This window comes from Manis javanica, chromosome 3 (genome assembly GCF_040802235.1).
Source record: "Manis javanica isolate MJ-LG chromosome 3, MJ_LKY, whole genome shotgun sequence".
Classification (NCBI taxonomy): Eukaryota; Metazoa; Chordata; class Mammalia; order Pholidota; family Manidae; genus Manis; species Manis javanica.
Window position 1 is genome coordinate 210,489,652 of NC_133158.1, and position 22,618 is coordinate 210,512,269.

Below are 22,618 nucleotides of genomic sequence, written 5' to 3' on the forward strand. Positions count from 1 at the left end.
TTCCTCCCCAGCTGCAACCTCATGGAGACTGGGGCGTGTAAGGTGTTCCTCACACCCCCAGAACTTGGGGCAGAACCTGGTAGGCGGCAGGAGCTCAGTAAAGGGTCCATCAGTGAACATTGACATGTGTGGATCCCAGAGGAGAGCCTGCGACAGGAGTCACGTCTCCTTGTTTGAGGTCAATTTCCCTCCGGTGTCATGGTTCACACCACGGGCCCCTGGACGAACAAAATCACAGAATTTGGGGGCACTTGGGGCCCAGTTGTCTCATATAGAAAACAGCAGTTTGGAGGCATGAAGTGGCCGCCCCCAACCATTCGCCTGGAGTCCAGGCGCCAGGGTGAGCGACCACCGTTCCGTTGTGCCGGGACTTAGGGGCCTTCCCCCGCCGCTCGGATGGGTGGGGAGAGCGTCCGGGGCCACGATCGGCGGCCGTTGCTCCGGGAGCGCGGCCGCGGGGGTGCGATCGGCCGGCCGGGGTGCGGGCCCCGCGCGGCGGCACCGAGAGGCTTGGCCGCGGCCGTTCTGAAAATACCGAGGAAGCCGGCCTGGGCCGGGGCCCAGGGAGTGGCGGCGAGGGAGGGAGCGGGGCGGGGGGCGGGGGGCGGGCGGGCGCAGGGGCGGGCGCGGGACGCGCTGCCAGACCTCGCCGGCCGCCAGCGGGGAGCGCGCGGCGCGGCCGCGGCTGCGACCCCGGGACCCGCGCCTGGGCGGCGGCCCCTCGGGCATGAGCCCCGCGCCGAGCCCCTGTCCCGCGGCGGCGCGCGGCGGGCGGGCGGGCGCCCCCTGAGGCCGGCCGGCATCCCCCCGCGCCCCGCGCTCCCCCCGTCCACGCGCGCCCGCGCGCCCCCGGGAGGGACCATGAAAGGTAAGCGCGCGCTCCGGGGCGACCCCCGCGGGACCCGCCCGCCGGCGCGGCGACGGGGGCAGGACCCCTCGGGAGGAGTTCCGGGGTCTTCGTAGCCTTTGTGTCCTCCTGCGACAGGTCCTCGCGGGAGAGGCGGGAGGGGGCCTATTTACCCAGGGCGAGGGGAGCCCAGGAGAGGCGGGGAAAGCTCCCAGCACCCCTCTCAGCCCCGGCTCACTGTCCATCTCTGCGAACGGTTTGGGACTCCTGAGAAGTTTCTGATCCCTTTGCGAGGCAGCGCAGAAAGATGTCACCAGCCCAACCTCCTAGCAGCGTAAACCCTCACCCAGGGGACCCCTGTCGGAGGCGCCTGTGCCCCCCCCCCCCACTGGGCTCTGCCCAGCACCAGCCTGAGGATTCTTGCTTTGCTCTCTCTCCCCAACCTCTGAACGCCCTCTGACCTCCTGGGACAAAGCCTCTGGGGAAGAGGACCAGCGGTCCACGCCTGAGCTGTCCCCAGGCCAGTGGCTCATCACCACAGTGGCCCTTGCTGTCCGTTCTTTGAATGGAAGCCAGACTTGGAAGCTTTGAGGTTTTTAGGGCCAACTCCCATGCTTCTCAGTAACCCTTCCCCAGCCCTCGGGGCAGATGCTTGGGGCTCCTACAGCCTGACACTTCAACGCCTCTCCCAGTGACCCAGTGTTCAAACCGGGAAAGATCTAGACCACCTGAAGGGCTTTATTTAAACTATCCTCTCTCTGTTGAAGAAGCAGTTCTGTCTTCTTTCACATATAAGGATCTCAGGGTCCCTCTGAAGAAAATTTCTGGTTGAACACACTCCCGACGTTGTATAGTTGAGGAAACCGAGGCCCAGGAAGGTAGGGCTGGTGTCGCAGGTATGCAACCTGTGCATTCCCACTGGGCCGTGTGCTCGGACGGTCACACACCAGGTTAAATGCTCTGCTACCGCTGTCTTGAAATTCTTAATAATTTTTTAACAAGGCACCCCTGTTTTCACTTTGCACAATTTCCACAAGTTATGTTGCTGGCCCTGTGGACAGAGAAGGGACTTGCTTAAGATTTCCCACTAGTCAGAGGGACTAGAGCCTGGGGTTCCAGACTTCCAGGCCAAAGTACTTGCTAATATACCCCTGCCTCAGTCACTTCCTTCCCTCTGGCCTCTGGCCTCTCTCTCTGTGCTTCCTAATGGCCTCACCAGGTCTTAGGCTGTCTGAGATGAGGCAGGAAAGTTATAATCCACTCTCTGGAGTCCCCTTAGCAGCAGGGAGAAGCCTCACCCACGAAGCTCCTACTCTCGGCTACGGTAGCAGGCCTGGGGTAGGTCATTACCCAGAAGCCTCCGAAAAGGCCTTAGACCACATCTCACCACAGGCAGGGGGCCCACGCTGCTCTGGACCTTAATGATGAGGGTCAGGAGCTGCCCGTTCTCAGAGTGGTAAGACTGTGAGAGGAAATATAGTGAGGGAGATACAGGCAGGGCCGAAAGCCTCTGACATGGAGGAGATACCCGGCTTCCAAGGAGGAGGGAGTCAGGAGCACATGGCCTGCCTTTCTGAACTCCTGGAGGCAATTCTACTCTGAGCAGAGGAGAGAAGAGCTGCAGCGAATGAATATTTAGAGGAGGTGCCCGAGGAGGATGGGCTGAAACACGTGATCGGGTCCCCGGGGCCTCTGACTGCTGGCCTGGAGGCTATGGGCTCCTCAGAAGAAACCAAGGCTGCCTCTCTCACCTCCTTTTCCCTTCTCTGGGCCAACAGCCCCACTACCGCATGGGGCTGAGCCCCTGTTCACTGAGGGCCCCGGGGAAGCTCTCATGTCTTTTTCCTCCAGTCTCAGGGAAACCCTCCCATGATCTCCCAGGACAGCCCAGGGCAGGGGCTGCATTGCTGGGAGGAAGGTGAGCGTGGATTCCCTGCAGATTGTCCCCCAGCCTCCCCAGGATCCAGGAAGAGCCACCACCTCTACCTGAGATGGAAAAGCAGGGTAGACAGCAAAATATTTGTCTTTGGGTTCTGTGGAGTGTGAAGAATCAGGATTTTTCTCACCCACGTGGAAAAAGTCAAGTGCTCAGCAGAACAGAGCGGCCCCTTCCACAGCAACCCCTCCCTGAGGGGAGCTGGCTTCAAACCTCGGAAGGTCCCACCAATCTGAGAATCACATCTGCTGGCAAAGAGTGACCATTCCCACTCAAAGCAAAACATGATGATGTTATGTTTTGTGGGGGAGAGGGTGTTGGTGGAGACAGTACTTAAACAGGAAAACACGTTTGCTGAGGAGCTCTGCCACCAGTGGCCGGGTGCCAGGGCCCGCTCTGCCAGCCAAGCTGCTTCCCCCAGAGCCCCTCCTGCCTGCCCGTGGCCTCCCAGGCCTCCCAAGCAGCCCCATCTTCTGATGCACGCTGACACCTGGTCCCAGATGAAGCCCATCCCACACATGAGGGCACACAGCGGCCACCAGCCCCTGGTGGTGACAGGCCCACCTTGCAACTTCCCATTGGCTTGTCTGAGTTATTAGCAGCCACCTTGGGACTGTTTCCACATCTGCCTATGAGAGGGCCCTGTCCTGGGAGTCCTCCCAGCCATGTGAGGCCCCCCATCCCCACCCAGAAGCCGCCTGGCCCGCTGTGAAGGTGCCTGATTGGAGAAGCAGAGACATGGGCTCTCCTCCCGGCCCCAAGTGAGGCTCTGGTTCCAGTGTTTCCCAGTCTGGGCCTCATTCTCCTCCTGGGTGGTCCCTGAGGCCCACCCTGCTCTGACGCCTGAGTGCCACTTGGGGACCGGAAATGACTAGGTGGAGAGATGGTTGGAAGCAGGTCCACTGCGTGGGCATCTCTTTGCCCCTGGGAGATTTGTCCTCTGCTGCCAAAAACAGGGCAGAGCCACCCCCACAGCTCCCCAAGTGTAGGAGGAACAGCCCTTCCCCATGGAACTAGATGGCAGTGCCTGCACCCCACAGGCAGAGGGCAAGCAGGGAGAAGAGGCGCTGCAGACTACAGCAGTGTGATCCCAGGAAAACCTCCTTCCCACGGCTTGGCTGGGGGAGGTTATATCCACTTATACCCACTCATGAGCAGGCAGACCGGGTCCCCTTTGAAAGCTGGACCATCCTCGGGCCTCAGGGTGCTGGCAGGAGCCTGACACCAGAAGTGAAGGAGCCGATGTGGCAGAATGCAAAGAGCCACTGCAGGGCCCGATTCAGGGGGCCAGGGGCTCAGATGTTGGAAATCAGCTCCAGATCCTCACGCACACACACATGCACACACTAGGAACCTTGCCTTCCAGCTGGGGTACTTTGGATAACTGAAGACTCACATTCCCAAAGCTAATTTGAGAGAGGAAAAATATTTCTGCTTCTCAAGATGTTGCATAGCTTGGCTGTTTTCATGAAGGACAGGCAGCTTTGCTGGGTGTCAGAACTGGCAAGTTCAATGGCGTGACGGTTTGTGCCACTTATATATACACTCCCGTGTTTGATTATGTATTACTTAGCGTGTGTGTGTGTGTGTGTGTGTGTGTGTGTGTGTCCACATCATTCAAGAAAGACTTCAGTGCTAAGAGTGCCGAGTGTTGTAAGACGGTTCAAGGAAGCCGTTTTGGGTGGTGGTGGTTCCTTCCCATCTTCTCTCCTTTGCTGCTCCTCTTCTGGATGAGTCCATGGTTTCAGCCACAGGCTCCTGGACTCTTCCTGGACACCCAGTCCCTGAACAGCCTCACCTGGCCTCATAGGTTCCACATGGGGAAAGGCTGGGGAAACCAGATCACTCTGTGCTCCAGACCCTTATTTCTGACAGTGTCACTCAACATCTCTAGATGGAGACCTGCAGATGAGAAAACCAAGCTAAAATATCACTTATGCTGGGACACTGCCCCCCTCTTTCCAGTCAGCGGACATGTACGGAGCACCTGCTCTCCTGGGAGGAGGAATTGCTGGTTTAAAGGTGAAGAGGATGGTTCCTGCCCTCAGGCAGAAACAAGACTTACACACTTAGGAAGAAAACCAAATAATCAAGGGAGATGATGCAAAAAAACAAATGAGTGACGTATCCAGTAGATGGAATGGGAATCTGGAGAGAAAGAGAGCTTTTCAAGAAAGGCTTTAGGAAGGAGCTGCAGCCGGGGGCAAGATTTGGATCGGGTCACTGGAGGAGGGGCAGGAGACAGTGCTGTGGTTAACTCAGCATTATGCCTGGGGGCAAATGTGTTCAGGGGTTATGGGTAGAGAGATCTGCCTGGAGTTGAGGGTTGGCCAAGAGACTCAGGAGCCACAAGACCAGGGGACCCTGGGTGCCACCCTGAGGACTTCCACCCGCGTCCTGGTTGCTACTTCACCCTGAAGACCTGCTCTAAGGACTTCAGCTACATTGGGAAATCTCTACTTTTAGAGAATGGGAGGAAGAAAATGAGCTTGTGAAGGAGCCCAGAGGAGTGGCAGGGACCAGGTAGAGCTGGTGTGGGGGTAATGCCATGGAAAGGGACAGGAGGAAACATTCACCAACGAGGGCTGGTGCTCACCAGTCAGCAGTAGACTGTTTAGTCTGGAGAAAGCCCCGCTGCACTAGCTGGGAGGGATTTGAAGCAAAGGCCGTGAGGCCTGTGTTAAAGAAGTTCCCGAAAAGGGGGACTGAGTAAAGTAAGAAGCCAGGCCAGGCAGGGAGGGTGTTCTAGGTGGGGCCGGCCTGTGCTCCTTGAAGGTAGAGAGAAAGCAGAGAGGGGAGTTGGGGGCAGCACCATCACGGCAGGGCAGACTTGCATGAGCTTTGCCTTGTAAAGAGGAGAAGCTCTCTTTGTGGGAACCCGAGGGGAGGGAGAAATGACAGATACAGACATTTTGCATTACTAGTTGCATTTGATCTTTGTATAATATATGCTCGTGAAAAATTTAGAAAAATTCAGAAATGAGAAAAAATAGCCCTCATGCGAACTCCTACCCCTCAGAGACAAGCTCTGGGTGAGCATTCTTCCCAAAATCCTTTTGTGTACATTTGCACACAGATTTTTTTTCATGGAGGTAAAGTTATATTATCCATGTTATTCTGTATATGTATTTTTAATATTCAACACTAGAACATAGATCTTTCCCTGGGCAGTCAATATCGATCTGCATTTATTTTTTAATCAGTTGCATTATATTCTGAAGTACAACTTCACAGTAGTTTACGGAACCACTCCCTGTTGATGGGCATTAGAGTTATTTAAATGTGTCTTTAGGTTTGTCATAGCATGTGGTGACAGTCTTTGCACGGCCATCTTTGCCTTGTTGTACAAGCATGTCCTTAGAAAAGAATTCCTGGGGGGGATCGCTGAGTCAGAGACATGCTCCGTTGAAGACTGGAGAGCGAGTGCCAAACTGGAGGCCGGTTTCCACACACCCTCCTGGACACTGGGATTGAGAGGTAACACCTGGAGGGGGTTAGTGAAAGGAGAAGAGCTTAACCCTGGTGGTTTTGATCTTTTCAGAGAAGGAGGAGGTGAGCTCATCTTTGGAGAATGAGGTGGGCTGAGTAGGGGAGGGATAGCGAGTAAGGACCCAGATGGCAGGACTTGATGGGGGCCAAGTCCACACCACCCTCTGGCGCACCCCCTCCGCACACTGGCTTTTCCTGATGCCGACCCTGGGGGCTGGCCCGGTGGGACGTGGGGAGTGCAAAGGCTTAGTGGGGGAACGCAGTGGGAGAGGGGTAAAGGGGTGAGCCTGAGATCGTGCAGACGGAGCAGCAGTAAGCTTTATGCGCCTTACTGGAGTGCAGGTGGGCAGGCCGAGCTGCAGCCAAGGTGGAGACGAGACCTATAGATCCCAGGTCGAGGGCCCCCAAGGTCTAGAGAACCGACGGGCTTCTAACATAAATGCCACCTCCATTAAAGCTGATGGCGGGAAACAGGATGAAGAAGGGGTTCCCTCCAGGTGATGTGCTTATCCAGAGCAGCATTCCCTCAAGAAGGTGCACCTCTGAATACCAGTTCCACGGGATTTAACAGACCTTTTCTTTTTTCCAAGAATAGCAGGAAATTCTATGGCCAAGTAAGTTTGACATAGAATTAAACACAGATTAGAATGAGCTTCTTTTTTCACGGGCCTCGTCAGAATTTTCTCTATGTTAATGTGAGTTTCTAAGATGTGATAAGAGTATGTAGCGTTTTCCAGACCTAGTTCATCAAGGAACCTTTTCCCGCAGAGAACATCTCAGAACTAGTGCTCCGTAGGAGGTGTTTTGAAAACTGGGTTCTTGAAAGTTGGAAACCGGTCCTGAGAATGACAGCATTGGGAAAGGACCATAAATGAGCAGCAATTCTCATTTATCCCCAATCACAATGGCCGTTATGACCATTTATCAGTTACTGACTATGCGCCAGGCGCTTTTCGTGAATGGTCTCGTTGAATTTTCCCAGCAGCTCTGGGAAGCAGACGGTATTCCTGCTGTTCTGAACATGAAGCGTAGGGGAGGGAAAGAGTCCATGTGAGAGAGAGTGTGGACCTCAGTGGTGGTGGGCAGGGAGGGTGAGGGGACTGAAGGCCCAGAAGTGGCATTAGAGATCAGGACACTGGTGATCCCTCCTCCCCCATTCCCACCCATTTCAGGGTTCAGGGGATGGAGGAGGTACTGTCTGCACACAGGAGACCCCCGTGTGTGTGCAACAGGGGGGCTAGTTGAGTGAATAGATGGGCTTTGCTTTTCTCACCCCTGAAGGAGTGTTTAGAAGTGGGGTGGACATGTGGAGTTATCTGCACGGCCAGGGATTGCTGCTGGGACTTAGTGGGCCAGGACACCCAGGGTCCGCGCCACAGATATATCCTGTCTAATGAAGAGTGCACGGTGGGGGGGGGGGGGAAGGGGAGGAAAGTTTTTTAGGGTAAAGTGGGCTTAGGATGCAGGGGGAGTTTACCCTCAACGTCTGTGGTTACTAGGAACACAGGGAAGGCAGTAGATGGGAGGCTGTGGGCTGGCTGGGAGGATTCCAGCCGGTTCCAGCGGGCGAAGAAAAGCCTGTCCCAGGCATTGAATGCAGATTTTAGGAATGAAGAGCAGAAAGGAGGTGAGTGAGCATGGCAACTTGTTTGGCAGGTAAACCTGAAAGGGAAGGACCAGATTCATTAGAGCCGGGGTGGGGTTGGGGGTGCAGACAGAGGCCCTGGGGATTATCATTGTGTCCACATAGAAGAAGCCTGTGGGGAGGTTCTAATGAAAACAATTCTGCAACCTTAGTTATATCAATCTCCCACCTTAAACTATAGCTCCTCTGCAACTTTAAATATAGCATTGGCTTCCGAGAAGACTCTGAAATCTTTACTTTTACCGACCCAATTGGCTGTTTTGAAAAACCCACTCTGTGAACTCCTTGGAACATAATCATCAAAATATGTTCCTTGAAGTTCCCAAAGAAAGACCTTTTTATTCAGTTCCTCGAATCTCTCCCACTTGCTGACTCTGGTGGAAGATTGCTGACCCAGAAGGGCTAAAGAGTGAATTAACTCCACGTTTTTGGTCAACCAAAAGAAAGCTGGAGTCAGTGACCACAGTTGAGTTAGCAGTTGGTTAACAAGTGTGGGCACCTTCCCACCTCCAGAGGGAGAAATGAACCAAGCTTGACCCCACAGAGCCAGCAGGCACACCTAGCAATGTGCCAACACGCACACACCGTACGTGGCTCTGTGGGAGCAGAGACCTAAACCAAAGAAAAGGGAGCTCCTTTTGTGGCTGCCCCTGTGTATTTGAGCCGGATACTATGATCTGAGGCATGGGAGCCACAGAGGCCCTTTGAAATCTCCAGCAGCTGCTCCCTCTGGGAGTCTGAGCTTGCCACCCTGGCCTTTGCAGGCTACTTGACTTTTTTTCTTTTAAGCATGCTGCCTACCAGTTTGCGTAGAGATCACCAGATGAAGAAGGCAGCCTGGCTGAACCTTTGCTAGGTCGTTCGTGGACCTGACGTCCTTATTATAGGGACCAGGATGCTCCCTCATGACAGCTGCAATCCTGTGGGGCTCTGGAGCAGGGGAGGCGGCAGCTGGCCATGGAGTGTTGGGTGTGTGCCCCCCAGAGCAGCGTGCTGTCCTGAGCTTGTCTGGGAAATGGGCCTCCCGAAGAGACAGGTCCAGGCATTACCGTATCTCCTCCAGTGCCCTTTCCTACCCACCTGCTCCTGTGACAATAGCCTTTAACCAGGAATCAACCAGATGAAAAAAGAAGGAAAAAGAGAGAGAGAAGAAGGCAACAGAGGCTCTGCCTTCCCTTCAGACACCTGTGGCCCGCAAGATGGTGACTTCCTCAACCGTTCCAAACACTTGGCAACCCATAATGGCCAACACTCAGGTGCCCCTCAATTTTCCACATGTCAGAAGTCCTCGGTTTCATGGATAACTTAGGAATGAAGAGCCAGGGCCTTATTTTTGAGGGCCTTAAAAATACCAGTGGAATTCCAAGCTGAATATTGGGGACACTGATGGAAAAAGAAAATAACCTTCTCTCCAAAAAACAAGAGAGGCTTTTAGCTTTAGGAGAGAAATTTCATATGCCTTGTTCTGGTTCTGAGAAAAGGAGGGGAAGCAGATCCCAAATTTTGCTGCCTGCCTCCTTCATTCCTTGTTGATTCAAACATTGGCCCCTGTATGTTAATTTTCAGTCCCTGCTGCTTTAAGCTTTTTGCATCCTCAATGCATCAGCACCCCAACACCCCCTAGCCAGGGAAAACTCTAAGAATAAACTGCATTTAAATAATATTTTAAGTCATTAATCTTTATTTTTTAATAAAAATGAGCTCTTAGTTAAAACAGCTGAAGTTATTAATTAACTAAGGAGGCAGGCCTTCTCAAAGGGTCCATAAACCCATCTTTGTTGAACACCCACTGTGATCAGCCCTGCCTGTGCTGGAAGAGGCTGAGGGAAGATTTGTAGACCTCAAGGAGATGGCAAGCTGCTGGGACGTCCGTTAACAGACGTGTATACAGATGTCAGGCCTGGATGGAAAAGGCTTCTCCCAGCTCTGTGGCCTGTCTGGCTGGGTGTGTACAACACTGCAAGCAACCTGTGTGTGTGTTTGTGTCTTGCTTCAGATCCCTGGACGTTTAGGAACCTTTGTAAATAACTTCTCAGAGCCTGTGTAATATGGCAGGTGGGCTCTGTGACTTATAAGTCTGCCTTCCCACTCCCTGTCTCTGAAAATACTTTAGCAAGCTGGCTGGGTCGACACTAAGCCAGATGGCCACAGAGGGTGTGAGGATAGGCAGGCATGGGAGATGGGGAGGGGGAGGAAAATTCTTTGCCTGTCTCTGCCCCCCAGTGCTGGTGGGGCGGGGTGGGGAGGGCAGATTCCTGTCTAATCAATCATCCTCTAATCAATCATGGCCTCTGTGCCCTCAAACCAAGCTTTTCTCAGTTCTGTGTCTATTCCTTCCTCCAGTCTCTGACTGGACAATCTTGGTGTAATGTGAGCATAATGAGCCTGTGCTTGCAAAGGGCTTGGCTTATAAAAGCCTCACAAATGCTTTGGGTTATGTTCTCATTGAAATGAACAAGGCTAAAGTGGAGAGTCACTGTAGCATTCCAGACATAGGTGAATTAGGGGTCCCCAAGGTCCCTGGCTTGGTGCTGGTGGAGAAGAAGTCCAAAGGATTAGAAAGGAGACCTCTTTGGGGTTTGGGGAGGGCCATGAGTTATGGACCTAGGATGTCAGCGAAGGGAGCAGCGCCAAATGCTTGTGAACCCCCTTGTCTGGAGAGAGCTGAGGTCTGTTCTGGCAACTGTCGTTTCCCTTCCCATGGGCTGCTCTGCAAAGGACCGGAAGGGGGTTCTTTTTAATTCCCACTTGCTAATGACTGCCAGTTCTGAAGGGCTGTCAGTGAGAGAGCAAAGTTACCACAAAGCTGTGTGCTTTTTGAGGGGTGTTTTTGCTGACGGTTGATGTCAGCCTTGCTTGATGTAAGCCTTCCCAGATTCCCTGCAAAGACTGTAAACAGTGAAGTGATGAAACAGGCGCAGGAGCCAGAACAGGGAGGAGGCCTAGTCACAAGGGAAGGCAGAGAAGCACCATCAAGAGCTGCAGGGAAATGGGAAACAAGGGCAGGAAGTTCTAGAAGGCGTTTCTGCTGCAGTGGAAGGAATACCTCCCAGAGGGGGCCCGAAGCCGCATAAATACAACAGCGGGCAGGCAGTGGTTCGGCTACCATCTGGGATGAGAAGGCGTGGCTGTTTAGGGTAGGATTCCGGTCAGACAGAGCGCAGAAGGACCCAGGAATCCTAGGCTGCCTCTCCCACGGCATTAGTATGGGAACCCGATGGTAATCCTAGTAACTATCCAGGCAAAGCCGATTGGTGACAGGAGAGCAGCCTAGGCCGCAAAGCAGGGCCGACTTCCCAGGGTACTAGGGAGGGGTCAGCCGGCCGCGTGCCCTGGGGGCTGGGAGCTGGGTCAGAAGCCGCCGTGGACGGGGTCTCGCCCCAGGCTCAGAGGCTTTGCCACTAGGGGGCTCTGTGACTTCAGTCGTGCCTTAAATATTGGCCCCTCCACCCGCAACTCGTCACCCAACTTGTAAAATTCAGAGAATTTCTCACCCCATCTATCACTGCAGCTGGTTGTAAGGATCAAATCGGATGACGATTGTGCCCTGGTGTCCTCCCTCCCCGCAGTCACCTCGGAACCTCTGAGGTGGGGTGCGGACTTTGGTCTCTTGACCAAGTTCCCCAGTGAACCCGGTGGTAAACGCAGACCCACTACGGGAAAACAATACAAAATCATCCAAAGGTTCATTCGAAACTGTGTCTTCTGAGCATCCCTCTGTGCCAACCTACTGTGCTAGGGCCTTTTACAGAGAGGGCAAGACAGACATGTTCCCCAGCCTCAGAACTTCAACAGCGCGAAAGAGCTATTGAAGGATGAAAGGTGCAGCGCACCCTCCACAAGGAAAATGCCCAGCACGTGCAAAACACAAGGCACGTCCACCGGCCTCGGAGCTCCAGGAAGACTGCTGGAAGTGACGTGTAAGCCATAACCTGGAGGGCAGGCAGCACTCATGGCGATGATGGCAGCCTCTTTAATTTGGGGTCACCCGTGGCCCCTCCCCTACTGAGCCCACTCAGGCCTGCCTTCACTCGCCCAGGGCTCCTTGCCCCTCTGCCCCTTGGCTGTCCTGCGGATCGCAGTGGTCACGATGGCACAGCCTTTAGGAAATGAGGTGGCAGGTGCTACTGGGGCTGCTCCTGGGGGCATTGCCAGAGCCCCTGAGGCTCCAGCACATGCCCAGACGGGGGCCCAGCCCCCCTTCGTTTCTTCCAGCTCACCCCGTAATTGAAGAAGCGGGGTTTCTTAGCATTTACAGAATGTTGCTCATTCATCGGAGGAGGTGGGAGTAACAGTAGAAACATCTCTGAGTTCAAATCCCAGCTTCACTGCGGATTCTGGGTGCTGTCAAGCAACAGTCTTAAATTCTCTGAACCTCGGGCTCCTTGTCCATGAAAGTGATAGTTTAGACTGTGAAGTTATTGGATTGTTGTGAAGGTTGCCCCAAGACAAGATACCGCCCTTCATCACGTTAAAAAAGGGAACAAATTAAAACAGAGCTTCTACATCTAGTGTTACTGGCTTAACATATTTTTGGACTATAAAGTTTAGCTAATAGATAAACACAAGCAAACTGCTAAATGCATAGCTAAAGTTGAAAGAAAACAGGAAATTCCAAGGATCAAGCCCAAAAGAAAAAAGTTCAAATTAAGAGCTGAAATTGGATGGGTCAACCAATACAGAAGCTGGACGTTAGGAACCTCAAGTCTTGGGTGCAGGGGGAGACAAGGCTGTGGGTGGCACAAGGGGGCAGCTGGGCCAAAGACCCCCAGCCAAAGGCCCCTACCCAAGAAGTCCAGGAATCTAGGGGAACATTCTTCTGGGTGAAGAAATACATTGCTTAGGTCTTATTTTGGGAGCACAGGATCCCAGCGAACAAGCACCAGTTTGCCTTCTGACATGTGACCTGCTCCACTCGGTCCCTTCCATGCCCTGGCAGGTCCTGGTGAGGCAGAGGTCTGTGACCAGCCCGTTTCCTTCCTCCTCTCTGCAGCCCCCCAGATGGGCTGGGGACAGAGCTGGGGATGGAGGCCACATTCCCTCCCCAGCCCTGGAGGAGAGGAATCCTGCTTCAGTCACCATAGGTCAGGGAACAGAGGCGTGCTGAGCTGGATGGAGCTGCCAGCTCTGCTTTCCTTAGTGCCCCCCGGGGTCTTGAGCCAGGTGCAGGCAGATCAGGCAGGGAGCTTGTGGGAGGCCATGAAACCTTACCCAGAGGTATTGAGACATGTCACTTCCTCGGCCTCTTGACTCTTACCTCCACCCCCCACCTCCCCTTTCTCTGCATACTGTCAGGTCACCTGGAGCTCACGTGGGCTGACCTGCACCCGGGGGCAGGGAGGGGGGTGGGGACTGTAAATGAATGGGGCAGCTGGAGAGGGTGGGTGTGGCTCAGGGCCTGACGCCACTGGCTCCATCGCAGCCAGGTCGGCCGCCGGTGACAGAGATGCGCTGTGTGTTACAGAAGAGGAACTGCCTGGTGACGAAGAGGACATGCCGACCTTCCCGTGCACACAGGCAGGTAAGAACTCTGGGAGCTGCCCCGTCATCTCCCACTTCCCATCCCCGGGCTGATAACTTCTCTCTCTATATGGTTTCAAAACCCTGGCTGTCCTTTCCCCGCATGCCACCTGAGAGGGTGGAATTTCGTGGGTCTGCAGTACAGATGGAGCCCAAGTTTGATACAAGCGACATCTGCCTCCAGGGCTCCTCCTGAGACCATTCAGCGGCCTCTGCCCTCTCCTCCAGGGCCCGTCTGCTGGCCGGCCCAGACCTGTCCCCTTCATCACATCACATGCCGCCCAGTGACTCATCCTTATCAGGCCCCCAGGACCCAGCTTGGCATCTGGTTAATCTGAGAAACCAGTGCCACTTGGACTGTCGCTTGGAGAAGGGCTTCTTGAGGGGCTTCAGGATAGATTAGAGCAGCTGTTCTCAACCTTGGCTGTACACTATAATCAGCCAGGGATGCCTGAGTCCCACCCTCAGAACTTCTGTTTTCCTTTGGTCTGGAGTATGAATGTGGCATCAGAATTTTTAAATATTCCTGGTGCTCATAATGTGCAGCTGCAGTTGAATTCACCTTAGAAATCTCACCACTGGGGATATGACTCCATTTCTGCTGGTCACGGGCCGCCTATCAGCATAACCAGCAACACCTGCTCCTTCCTTCCTCCGTACCCGAGGCCCAACAGGTGGACTAGAACCCTTGGCTTGATTCTAAGAAGACCTGTTGGTTACTTGGAAAGTTTGGGGACTGGTGACCAACCTTCTGGTTTGCATGGGACTGAGGAGTTTCCCAGGATGTGTGACTTTTCAGTTTTAAAACTGAGATGGTCCTGGCAAACCATCCATCCTGCTTTGCATACTGAGACGTCCCCATAACACAAGACTTTTTGTGCTAAGGCCCAGAAAGTCCTAGGCAAACCGGGACCACTTGGTCACCCCAGGGTGAAACAGGGCTGGCTGCCCTGTGTCATGGACTGTCAGTAAGGCCAGTGCGTTGGGAAGTGGTGTTTCCCCACCCCATGGGCTGAATGATGACGCCCTGGGCAGAGGATGAAGGTGGCGACGGGTTGTTCTTTGAAGACCCTGAATCTAGTTGCTTCTAAATGCTCCAGGACCTAGGGAAAAGGCAGGATGGGTACAGATGAGGAAGGAGAACAATTCCCTTTCTGAGGCTGGTTCAAGATGTGATGAGACAGCTCAGAGCAGGAGCATGAACCTGACCCCTCAGACTCAGCCTCACCCCCTGCCCTTCTGTCCCTCAACAGGCCGGCCAGGCCTGCACTGCAGCCGCTGCCAGAAGAACCTGTCTTTGCACACATCCGTGCGGATTCTCTACCTCTTCCTGGCCCTGCTCCTGGTGGCCGTGGCTGTGCTGGCCTCTCTGGGTGAGTGCAGGCTCCCAGCACCGTCTGGCCAGTCCAGGGCTTCCCTCCCTGGCTGCAGGGGAGTTCCTGATCAGGGGTCCAGCACCAACACCTCCTACAAAGACAAATACAGATCTCTGTATCTCAGAGCCCAGAAACAGCATCTCTCTGCCTAGGGAATCTTAATGCCGCATTCAAACTGAAGAGACTGGCTCCTAATTCCTGCTCAATATTTGGCTGAGTGGCCATAAGCAAGGCCATTCTCCTCTCAGGACCTGCTTTCCTATTGGTAAAATGAGAGGACAGGAGGTTGGTAGTTCTGTTTCCTCTTCATGTCAGAATCACTTGGGAGCCTTAAAAATACCCATGCCTGGGGCCCCACCTTAGACAAATGGAGTTAATACAGCATTTTTAAGCTCCCCAGATGATCCACAGTTGGGATCACGGGACAGGGTGATTTCCAAGTCCCTTCTTTGGTCTTTGTGTTTCTCAAAGTAAAGTTGGATGCCTACCTGCATCAAGATTGTCCCCCAAGATTTGCTACAACGCAGATGCCCGAGTGCCACCCAGGCCTACTCAGTCAGAGCCTTGCAGGTGAGGCCTGGGGCCTGAGGTTGGGTGGGTCTCATGCACACCACAGTTTGTATGTCTATGGTGGCTGACCCAGGTGATGGCAGGTAACTCCTGCCTTGTGGATGCTAACAGTTTGTGGCAAATCGATGAAAACAAATCTGACAGCTTCTCACTACCATACCATTCCATTCTTAGCTTCGGGTTTTAAGTTTCCTTTCTTTACTACTTGGTTCCCACTCTGGTTAGAGAGACTCAGTAACTGGCTTTCTTGGGCTTGAAGGCAAGAAGCCAGCATATTAGTGATTTGAATAGACCCTCTAGTCATCTTCCAGTAATCCTGAAGGTGGTAATTAATCCAACACAAGCCAAGTGCCTACTATGTGCCAGGTTGTGGGAACACTGAAATGAGTCTGTTACATTTCACCATCAAAGGGAGTGGTTCTCAACCTTGTCTGCACATTAGAATCCCTCAGAGAGCCCTGACATATTCCAGTGCCAGAGTGCCTGGCTCCAGACGGGTGAAATCACCATCTCTGGGTAGGACCCAGGCCTTGATGGTGTTTACAGGACTCCAATGTGCAACCAGGTTGGAGGACTGTGGATTTCAAGAACTTTCCATGCCCATCCTTGAGCTCTGCCTCCCTCTGCTATATCACTGCATAGGGCTTGGCCTGTCGGAAAGTGGCCAAAATCCTGGCCCAGGGGAGGCAGGAGCTGCAGCCCCATAAATGAGGCAGCAAACTGGCTGCTGGGGAACTTCTGAAGGTTCCTGGTCCACCGTCCACCCTTTCAGGGCCGCAGCTCCCAGCACCCCTGGGAGCATCAGTAGAGCTCCAATAGCCACAAACCTGAGCCCGGAGAAGAGCATGGGCAGCAGGATGCCTCAGAGGGGACAGACAGTTATCAGGCACCCAGCATGTGCCAGGCACTATCGCCTACGTGATATCAGTGACTTGTCTCAACACTCCCCGAAATGGTAGGCCAGCCCCATCCCACGTATGAGGAAAAAGACCTGGGAAGGTGAACTGATTTGCCCTAAGATCCAGAAAAAAGGGGCAGAGGATCATAAGACTTGGGGTTGAGGAATGTGTTGGGGAATCAAGGGAGAACTCTAGGGTGTCCTCTTTGGTTTTCACCTCCAGCCTGATATCCCGAGTCCCTAGGACAGTGCTGGCACCATTATGTCCTGGTTGGTAGGCCTCAGTTACAACTGTTGAATGCATGACTAGATAGGTGAATTTATATGTGAATAGTCCTAGTTAACGCTTTGTGATCAAGACTGTGGCCAAAGTCCCGAGGGTCGGCTAAAATCAGTCTTCCTCTTAGTGGGCATGAAAACCTACTATATTCATATAATCTGGTATTTTTTTTTGCATGCCTGCATACTGTAGACCAAGAGCTGTACTAGGCCCTGGGCTTGCACTGCTTCATAAAACACAGGCTTTGTCTTTATGGAGTTTATAATCTAGAGCAGAGTTTGGGAAACTTTTTCTGTAAAGAGCTAGATAGTAAATATTTTAGGATTTGTGGGCCACATATGGTTTTTGTCAAAACCACTCTGTCGTCATAGAGCAAAAGAGGCGAGAGGCAGTGTGTAAATGAATGTGGATGGCTGTGTTCCAATAATACTGACATTGGGCTGGATTCAGCCTGCAGGTCTAATTTTCCAACCCCTGGTCTCAAGCAGTAATCTGTGAACTTTTTTGACTGTACCTCCCGTCAATAAAAAATTGATCTAAAATGCATATAAAAAATTAGATGGATAGATGGCTGGATAAAAAGATAAAATGAACAGATGTGCAATAAAGTTACGTATAGCAAAATGTCAATTGTAGAATCTAGGCAGTAGGGACATGGATATTCACTGTGCAAATCTTTTGATTATTCTACTTGAAAATTTTTGTAATTAAATGTTGTAAAAGAAAAAATTGATAAACTCATGCCTGCAAAATATCCCTATTTATTTAAAAATTATACATGTGTACTCTTTACTATATAGTATACATTATAAAACACAATTTTGAAAGGATGAGAAAGCATAAGGTCTTAAAAGTAAGGAAAACAGCCAAACAAATGAATATGGAATTACAAATTCATAAAATACACAATGAAGAAATCAGCTGGATAAATTATGAGTGATCCCCTGGCTATTGGCTTGAAGGTAGATTTTGTGAGGCATTAGAACAGGAATCAAAGCATTCAATCTCTCTGCACCTCTGTTCCCCCATCTATTCAAAAGATCTTGATTGGCAGGAGGCTCCAATGGAATAGTGAATACCATAAAAAGTGCCAATCTAATGTAATGGCATATGGTAATTCCTAGGATCTCTCAACATGTCACTTATTAAATTAAATCACACTTAAATAAATCATCAATTGAGATACTAATTAAATCTCAAAAATAAATCATCAATTGAGATACTAATTAAATCTCAACAGCTCTGAGATGTACAATGTTAATTAAAACCCAGGGATTTTTTAAAAAATGGAATCATTGAATTTTGGAGCTGACCTTGCTTCATACTTTAATTTTGTAGATAATTCAGCTGAGCTTCAGAAAGATCAACTGACTTGCTCAAAGTCACCCAACGAATTTGAAGCAAATCTGGGCTAGAAGTTGTATTATTGAACTCTCTTGGTAGGGCTAATTACGTCCCCTGACACTTTCATAGGATCTGTGGGAAACATCTTTACCTACCATCCAATCCATGGCCTTCTCTTACCCAGGCCTAGCTAGGCACCATGGGGAAATCCAGGGACCCTGCCACTGCCCAGATGTGCTCCAACCACTGGCCAACACTCGCCCCTTAGAAGGGCACCTTTTCAATGGGGCAATTTGGCATAAGGCATCAAGGACTTCCAGAATGTTAATACCTGTTGACCCATTAATTCTACTTTCAGCAACTTATCCTGAGAGAATAACTTTTTACACACACCATCATATACAAGGATTATTTCTAGGACCAGGTGTTACTCATATTTACATATCAAGTGTCATTTGTAGGCTCAGAAGGGGTGGTGCCCTAACCGTTCCTAACACGAGGGGATTTTTACATAATTGCTGACTCATTTATGTAGAATATGGTGCACATATTAAAAATAATGATTTTAAAGCAGTTTTAATCCTCAATGAGAAACTGTCCATGGTACCATACCAATAAAGCAAAATAACACAGATGACTCATTCAGAACACTCCAATTTGCTGTGGCTATTTTCTAAAGGACCATATACCTATGTAGTTATAGAATGGTTGTGGAGATAAATAAGATTATATAAGACATATGAAGATGTTGATGGCAGTCCTCTCTCAGTGGTAGTACTAAGAATAATTTTTATTTTATTTTCATATTTTTTTCTTAATTTCCCTTAGTCTCTCCTGTGGTCAGGTCCTAATTCTAAAGTCTGTTTGAGGGGATTTTATATACATATCTAATATATACACGTATACCCATATATAATCATATGTATTATACATATACACATATCTATACATATATATGCTCAAGGGAGATATCTATCTATATTTATAGATAGATTTAAATAAATATTTTTAAGGAATTTGTGGCAAACTCTGGTCATAAGAAGCATCTTCCCCTGTCACCGTAGAGAAGCCCCCCAGAAGGATGAGTGGTTTGGCTGTAGAGGGGCTGATAAAATGCCTTCTTAACATACGACTGCTGTTTCTTTGCACTAAGACCCTGCCCCAGCTTCTCATCTGTATGTCCCCTCCAGTTTTCAGGAGAGTGGACTCTCTCTCGGAAGATATGTCCCTGGCGCAGGCCATTTATGACAAGAAGCTTATGTCTATGCAGGAAAACCTCCAAGGACTGGGTAAGTATCCAGTGTCCAGATGCACTAATGTCTGTGATGGAAGACCATGGTCAGTTGGGGTGGGGTGAGGGCCTCCCCCAATTCATGGTACCCAGAGCAGGGCAGCTTTTACCAACCTTCTAGACATAATGGAAGGACATCCATGGCTCCCTGCTTCCTGTCCAGCTGGGGAACCATCTGCTCAAAGAGAGCTGCTACCCTGGGATATGCCCAGGACTGGGGCCAGGGCTTCAGTGTGCAGGACAGTTCCAGCCAGAGCCTCCAGGCAGAGAAAGAAGCCAAAGACAGTCCAGTCCCCAAATGCCCTCTCCTGCCTGAAATGACTTTTTAAGACCTTCCAAACCCTCTTGACAAGTCAGTCTTTCCCTCATTACTGCCTGTAAGTGTGCGCAATTCAGGATACTCTCTCCTGCTCTCCACGGCCATTCTCATTCTCGTATCTCATGTTTGAACATGGACTCCTAATAGAAGGTGGTCTGTTCTGACGGAAAGAGAAAGTTCTGTTCTGCCGCCAAGTAGCTGAGTGATATTTGGCAGACCACTTCTCTGTGCCTCAGGTCTCATTAGTTAAAGGGAGAAAAACCCCTACGCCATCTTCTCCGTAAGTTTATTGTAAGACAATCAAATCAAATAACAGATATAAACATATTTGGAGATATTTTTAAATAGATTATAAGTAGGAGGTTCTTGGCAACCTCAGAAAAAGTATAAAGATATATCCTTGAGAATTTGGTGGTGAAATGGAACAAATGTCCTAAGTCCTACATTTCGGGACATAGTAAATCCATTTGGTGATAATAAGATTTCATAGAGTTGGCAAAGCTTTGCAGAGCAGGACTTAGGAAGGAAGAGGGATCAGAAGCCACGTGCCAACTCATTATGCTCTAAAATATTTAATTGAAAGAAGTAACCTTCGTCCAGTGTTCTTCAGCAACTCAAAATGTTGTCCCTTTCTCCTGAAGATGTGAAAGCCCCGAACAACTGCTCTTTCTGCCACGAGGCTGGGCAGCTGGAGCAAGAGATCAGAAAGCTGCAGGAGGAGCTGGAGGGCATTCAGAAGATGCTTCTGGCACAGGAGGTCCAGCTGGACCAGACCTCCCAGACCCATGAGCTGCTCTCCACCACCAGCAGTCAAATCTCCCAGGAGATGGGCAATTGTTCCTTCTCCATCCATCAGGTCAACCAGTCTCTGGGGCTGTTTCTGGCCCAGGTGAGAGGCTGGCAGGCCACCACATCCAGCCTGGACCTCTCTCTGAAGGACCTCACCCAGGAGTGCTACGACACCAAGACCGCAGTGCACCAGATCAACTTCACCGTAGGGCAGACTTCGGAGTGGATCCATGGGATCCGGTGGAAGACAGATGAGGAGACCCTGACCCTCCAGAAGATGGTCACTGACTGGCAGAACTACACCCGGCTCTTCAGCAGCCTGCGCACCATCTCAGCCAAGACCGGAGAAGCAGTCAAGAACATCCAGGCCACCCTGGGGGCCTCCTCGCAGCGCATCAGCCAGAATTCGGAGAGCATGCATGACCTGGTGCTGCAGGCCATGGGCTTGCAGCTGCAGCTGGATAACATCTCCTCCTTCCTAGATGACCACGAGGAGAACATGCACGACCTGCAGTACCACACCCACTACGCCCAGAACCGCACGGTGGAGAGGTTCGAGACCCTGGAAGGGCGCATGGCTTCTCATGAGATTGAGATCAGCACCATCTTCACCAACATCAATGCCACTGACAACCACGTGCATAGCATGCTCAAGTACCTGGACGACGTACGGCTCTCATGCACACTGGGCTTTCACACCCAGGCCGAGGAGCTCTACGACCTGAACAAGTCTGTTTCCCTCATGCTGGGCGCCACAGAGCTGCTCCGAGAGCGCTTCAGCCTGCTCAGTGCCCGGCTGGACTTCAATGTCCGCAACCTCTCCGTGATCATGGAGGAGATGAAGGCTGTGGACACGCGGCATGGAGAAATCCTTCGAAATGTCACCATCCTACGAGGTAAGAGTCAGAGCTGGGCTGGAGTGCTGTGAAGCTCCCCGAGGGCCTTCGTGATCTTGCCTGTCACAAAAGTACCTGGTTTTAGGTAAAAACCTTAGTGGGCTAATACAATCTTATTGCAAATGCCTAGGACAACTGGCAGTTCAAGAAACATTTGCAAACCTCTTTGTTATGGCTCCCAATTTTGCTGTCATACGAATATGGGTTTTTATATATGGATTTGTTTAATTGGGTCCATCTAGAGAAATAAGCAGACCTCAACTTTGGAAATTCTGTCTCCTCTCCTTTTCTCCCTTCCCACTGCCTCATTGGTGCTGTCAAGCATCTGCTCCTCAGATGCCTATCTTCTCCTCCCATTTCACCCCTGTACTATTCAGGGCTCTTCAGGGAAACAGAAGCAATAGGGGAGAGAGAGAGGTGATAAGGAATTGGCTTGTGTGGTTAAGGAGCCTGGCAAGCCCCAAATCTGCACAGCTGATGCGAGTCTGAAGGCTGGATGCTGCTATAGAACTAGCAGGAGATGATGAATCACTTGAAAGGCCATCAGGCAGAATTCTCTCTCACTCAGGGGAAGGGCAGCCTTTTGTTCTATTTAGACCTTCAACTGATTGGATGAGGTCCACCCACACTGGGGAGGACAATCTGTTTCATTCAGTATCAATTTAAATATTCAATCTCATTTATAAACACTCCTGAAGACACACCCAGAATAATGTTGGGCCAAATATCTGGCCACCTGTGGCTGAGTCAACCTGACACATAAAATTAACCATCACAAATCCACCCTCGTCCACCTGGGACCCAAACACATCTCCTTGAAGCATACTTAACCCCAGGTGAAGACAGCAACAAGGTCATTAACTCTGCTTAATGTACGTGATGCAACTATCCTGTGTGCAAACAGAAATGCACTAACCCTTCCCCAGAAGAGGCGGTAAAGTCCTTGAGTGATGTTTACTCTCCTTCTGGATATCCTATAACTTACAGGCTATGATATAAAATTAACAATATTTAAATACTGTGCTGTAAAGTCAATACATTTTATATTTTATGTTAGATGATAAGAGGATAAGAGAGGGAAGAAAACAAAGATATTTTATATATATACATGTATATATGAATATATATATTCACAATACAATAAGAAGGGAATACTCTTGACAATTACAGCGCTCCTTTCTGTAGCAGGTCACATGGTCAGAGTTGGCGTTTTAACCACCTTCTTCCACTACCCATCCGATAGTCTCTGTGCCCTCAGCTGGCTGTGATTCTATTCTTTACCTGGCAGGGTGATCTGAACCTTTATTCACCATCAGTAATCCCGCCTGTTTGGGCTGCTGTAGTTTTCCACTGACCTTAATCTCAGGTCATAGTGATACTGAGAAACACCCTAAGTGACCTCCTGTATTCCGGACATA

At 51.0% G+C, this 22,618-nt stretch overlaps 1 protein-coding gene across 1 annotated transcript in view; it reads left to right on the forward strand.

Annotated features, from left to right (window-relative positions):
* The first annotated feature begins 614 nt into the window (after nt 1-614).
* The window catches only part of SCARA3 (scavenger receptor class A member 3), a 36,138-nt gene continuing 14,134 nt past the window's right edge, over nt 615-22,618 (forward strand). Inside the window, exons 1-5 of the mRNA XM_073232728.1 lie at nt 615-868; nt 13,340-13,438; nt 14,691-14,810; nt 19,096-19,194; nt 20,157-21,200. Coding sequence (XP_073088829.1) covers nt 862-868; nt 13,340-13,438; nt 14,691-14,810; nt 19,096-19,194; nt 20,157-21,200 — 1,369 coding nt within the window. The 5' untranslated portion in view covers nt 615-861. The remainder of the gene's footprint in view (nt 869-13,339; nt 13,439-14,690; nt 14,811-19,095; nt 19,195-20,156; nt 21,201-22,618) is intronic.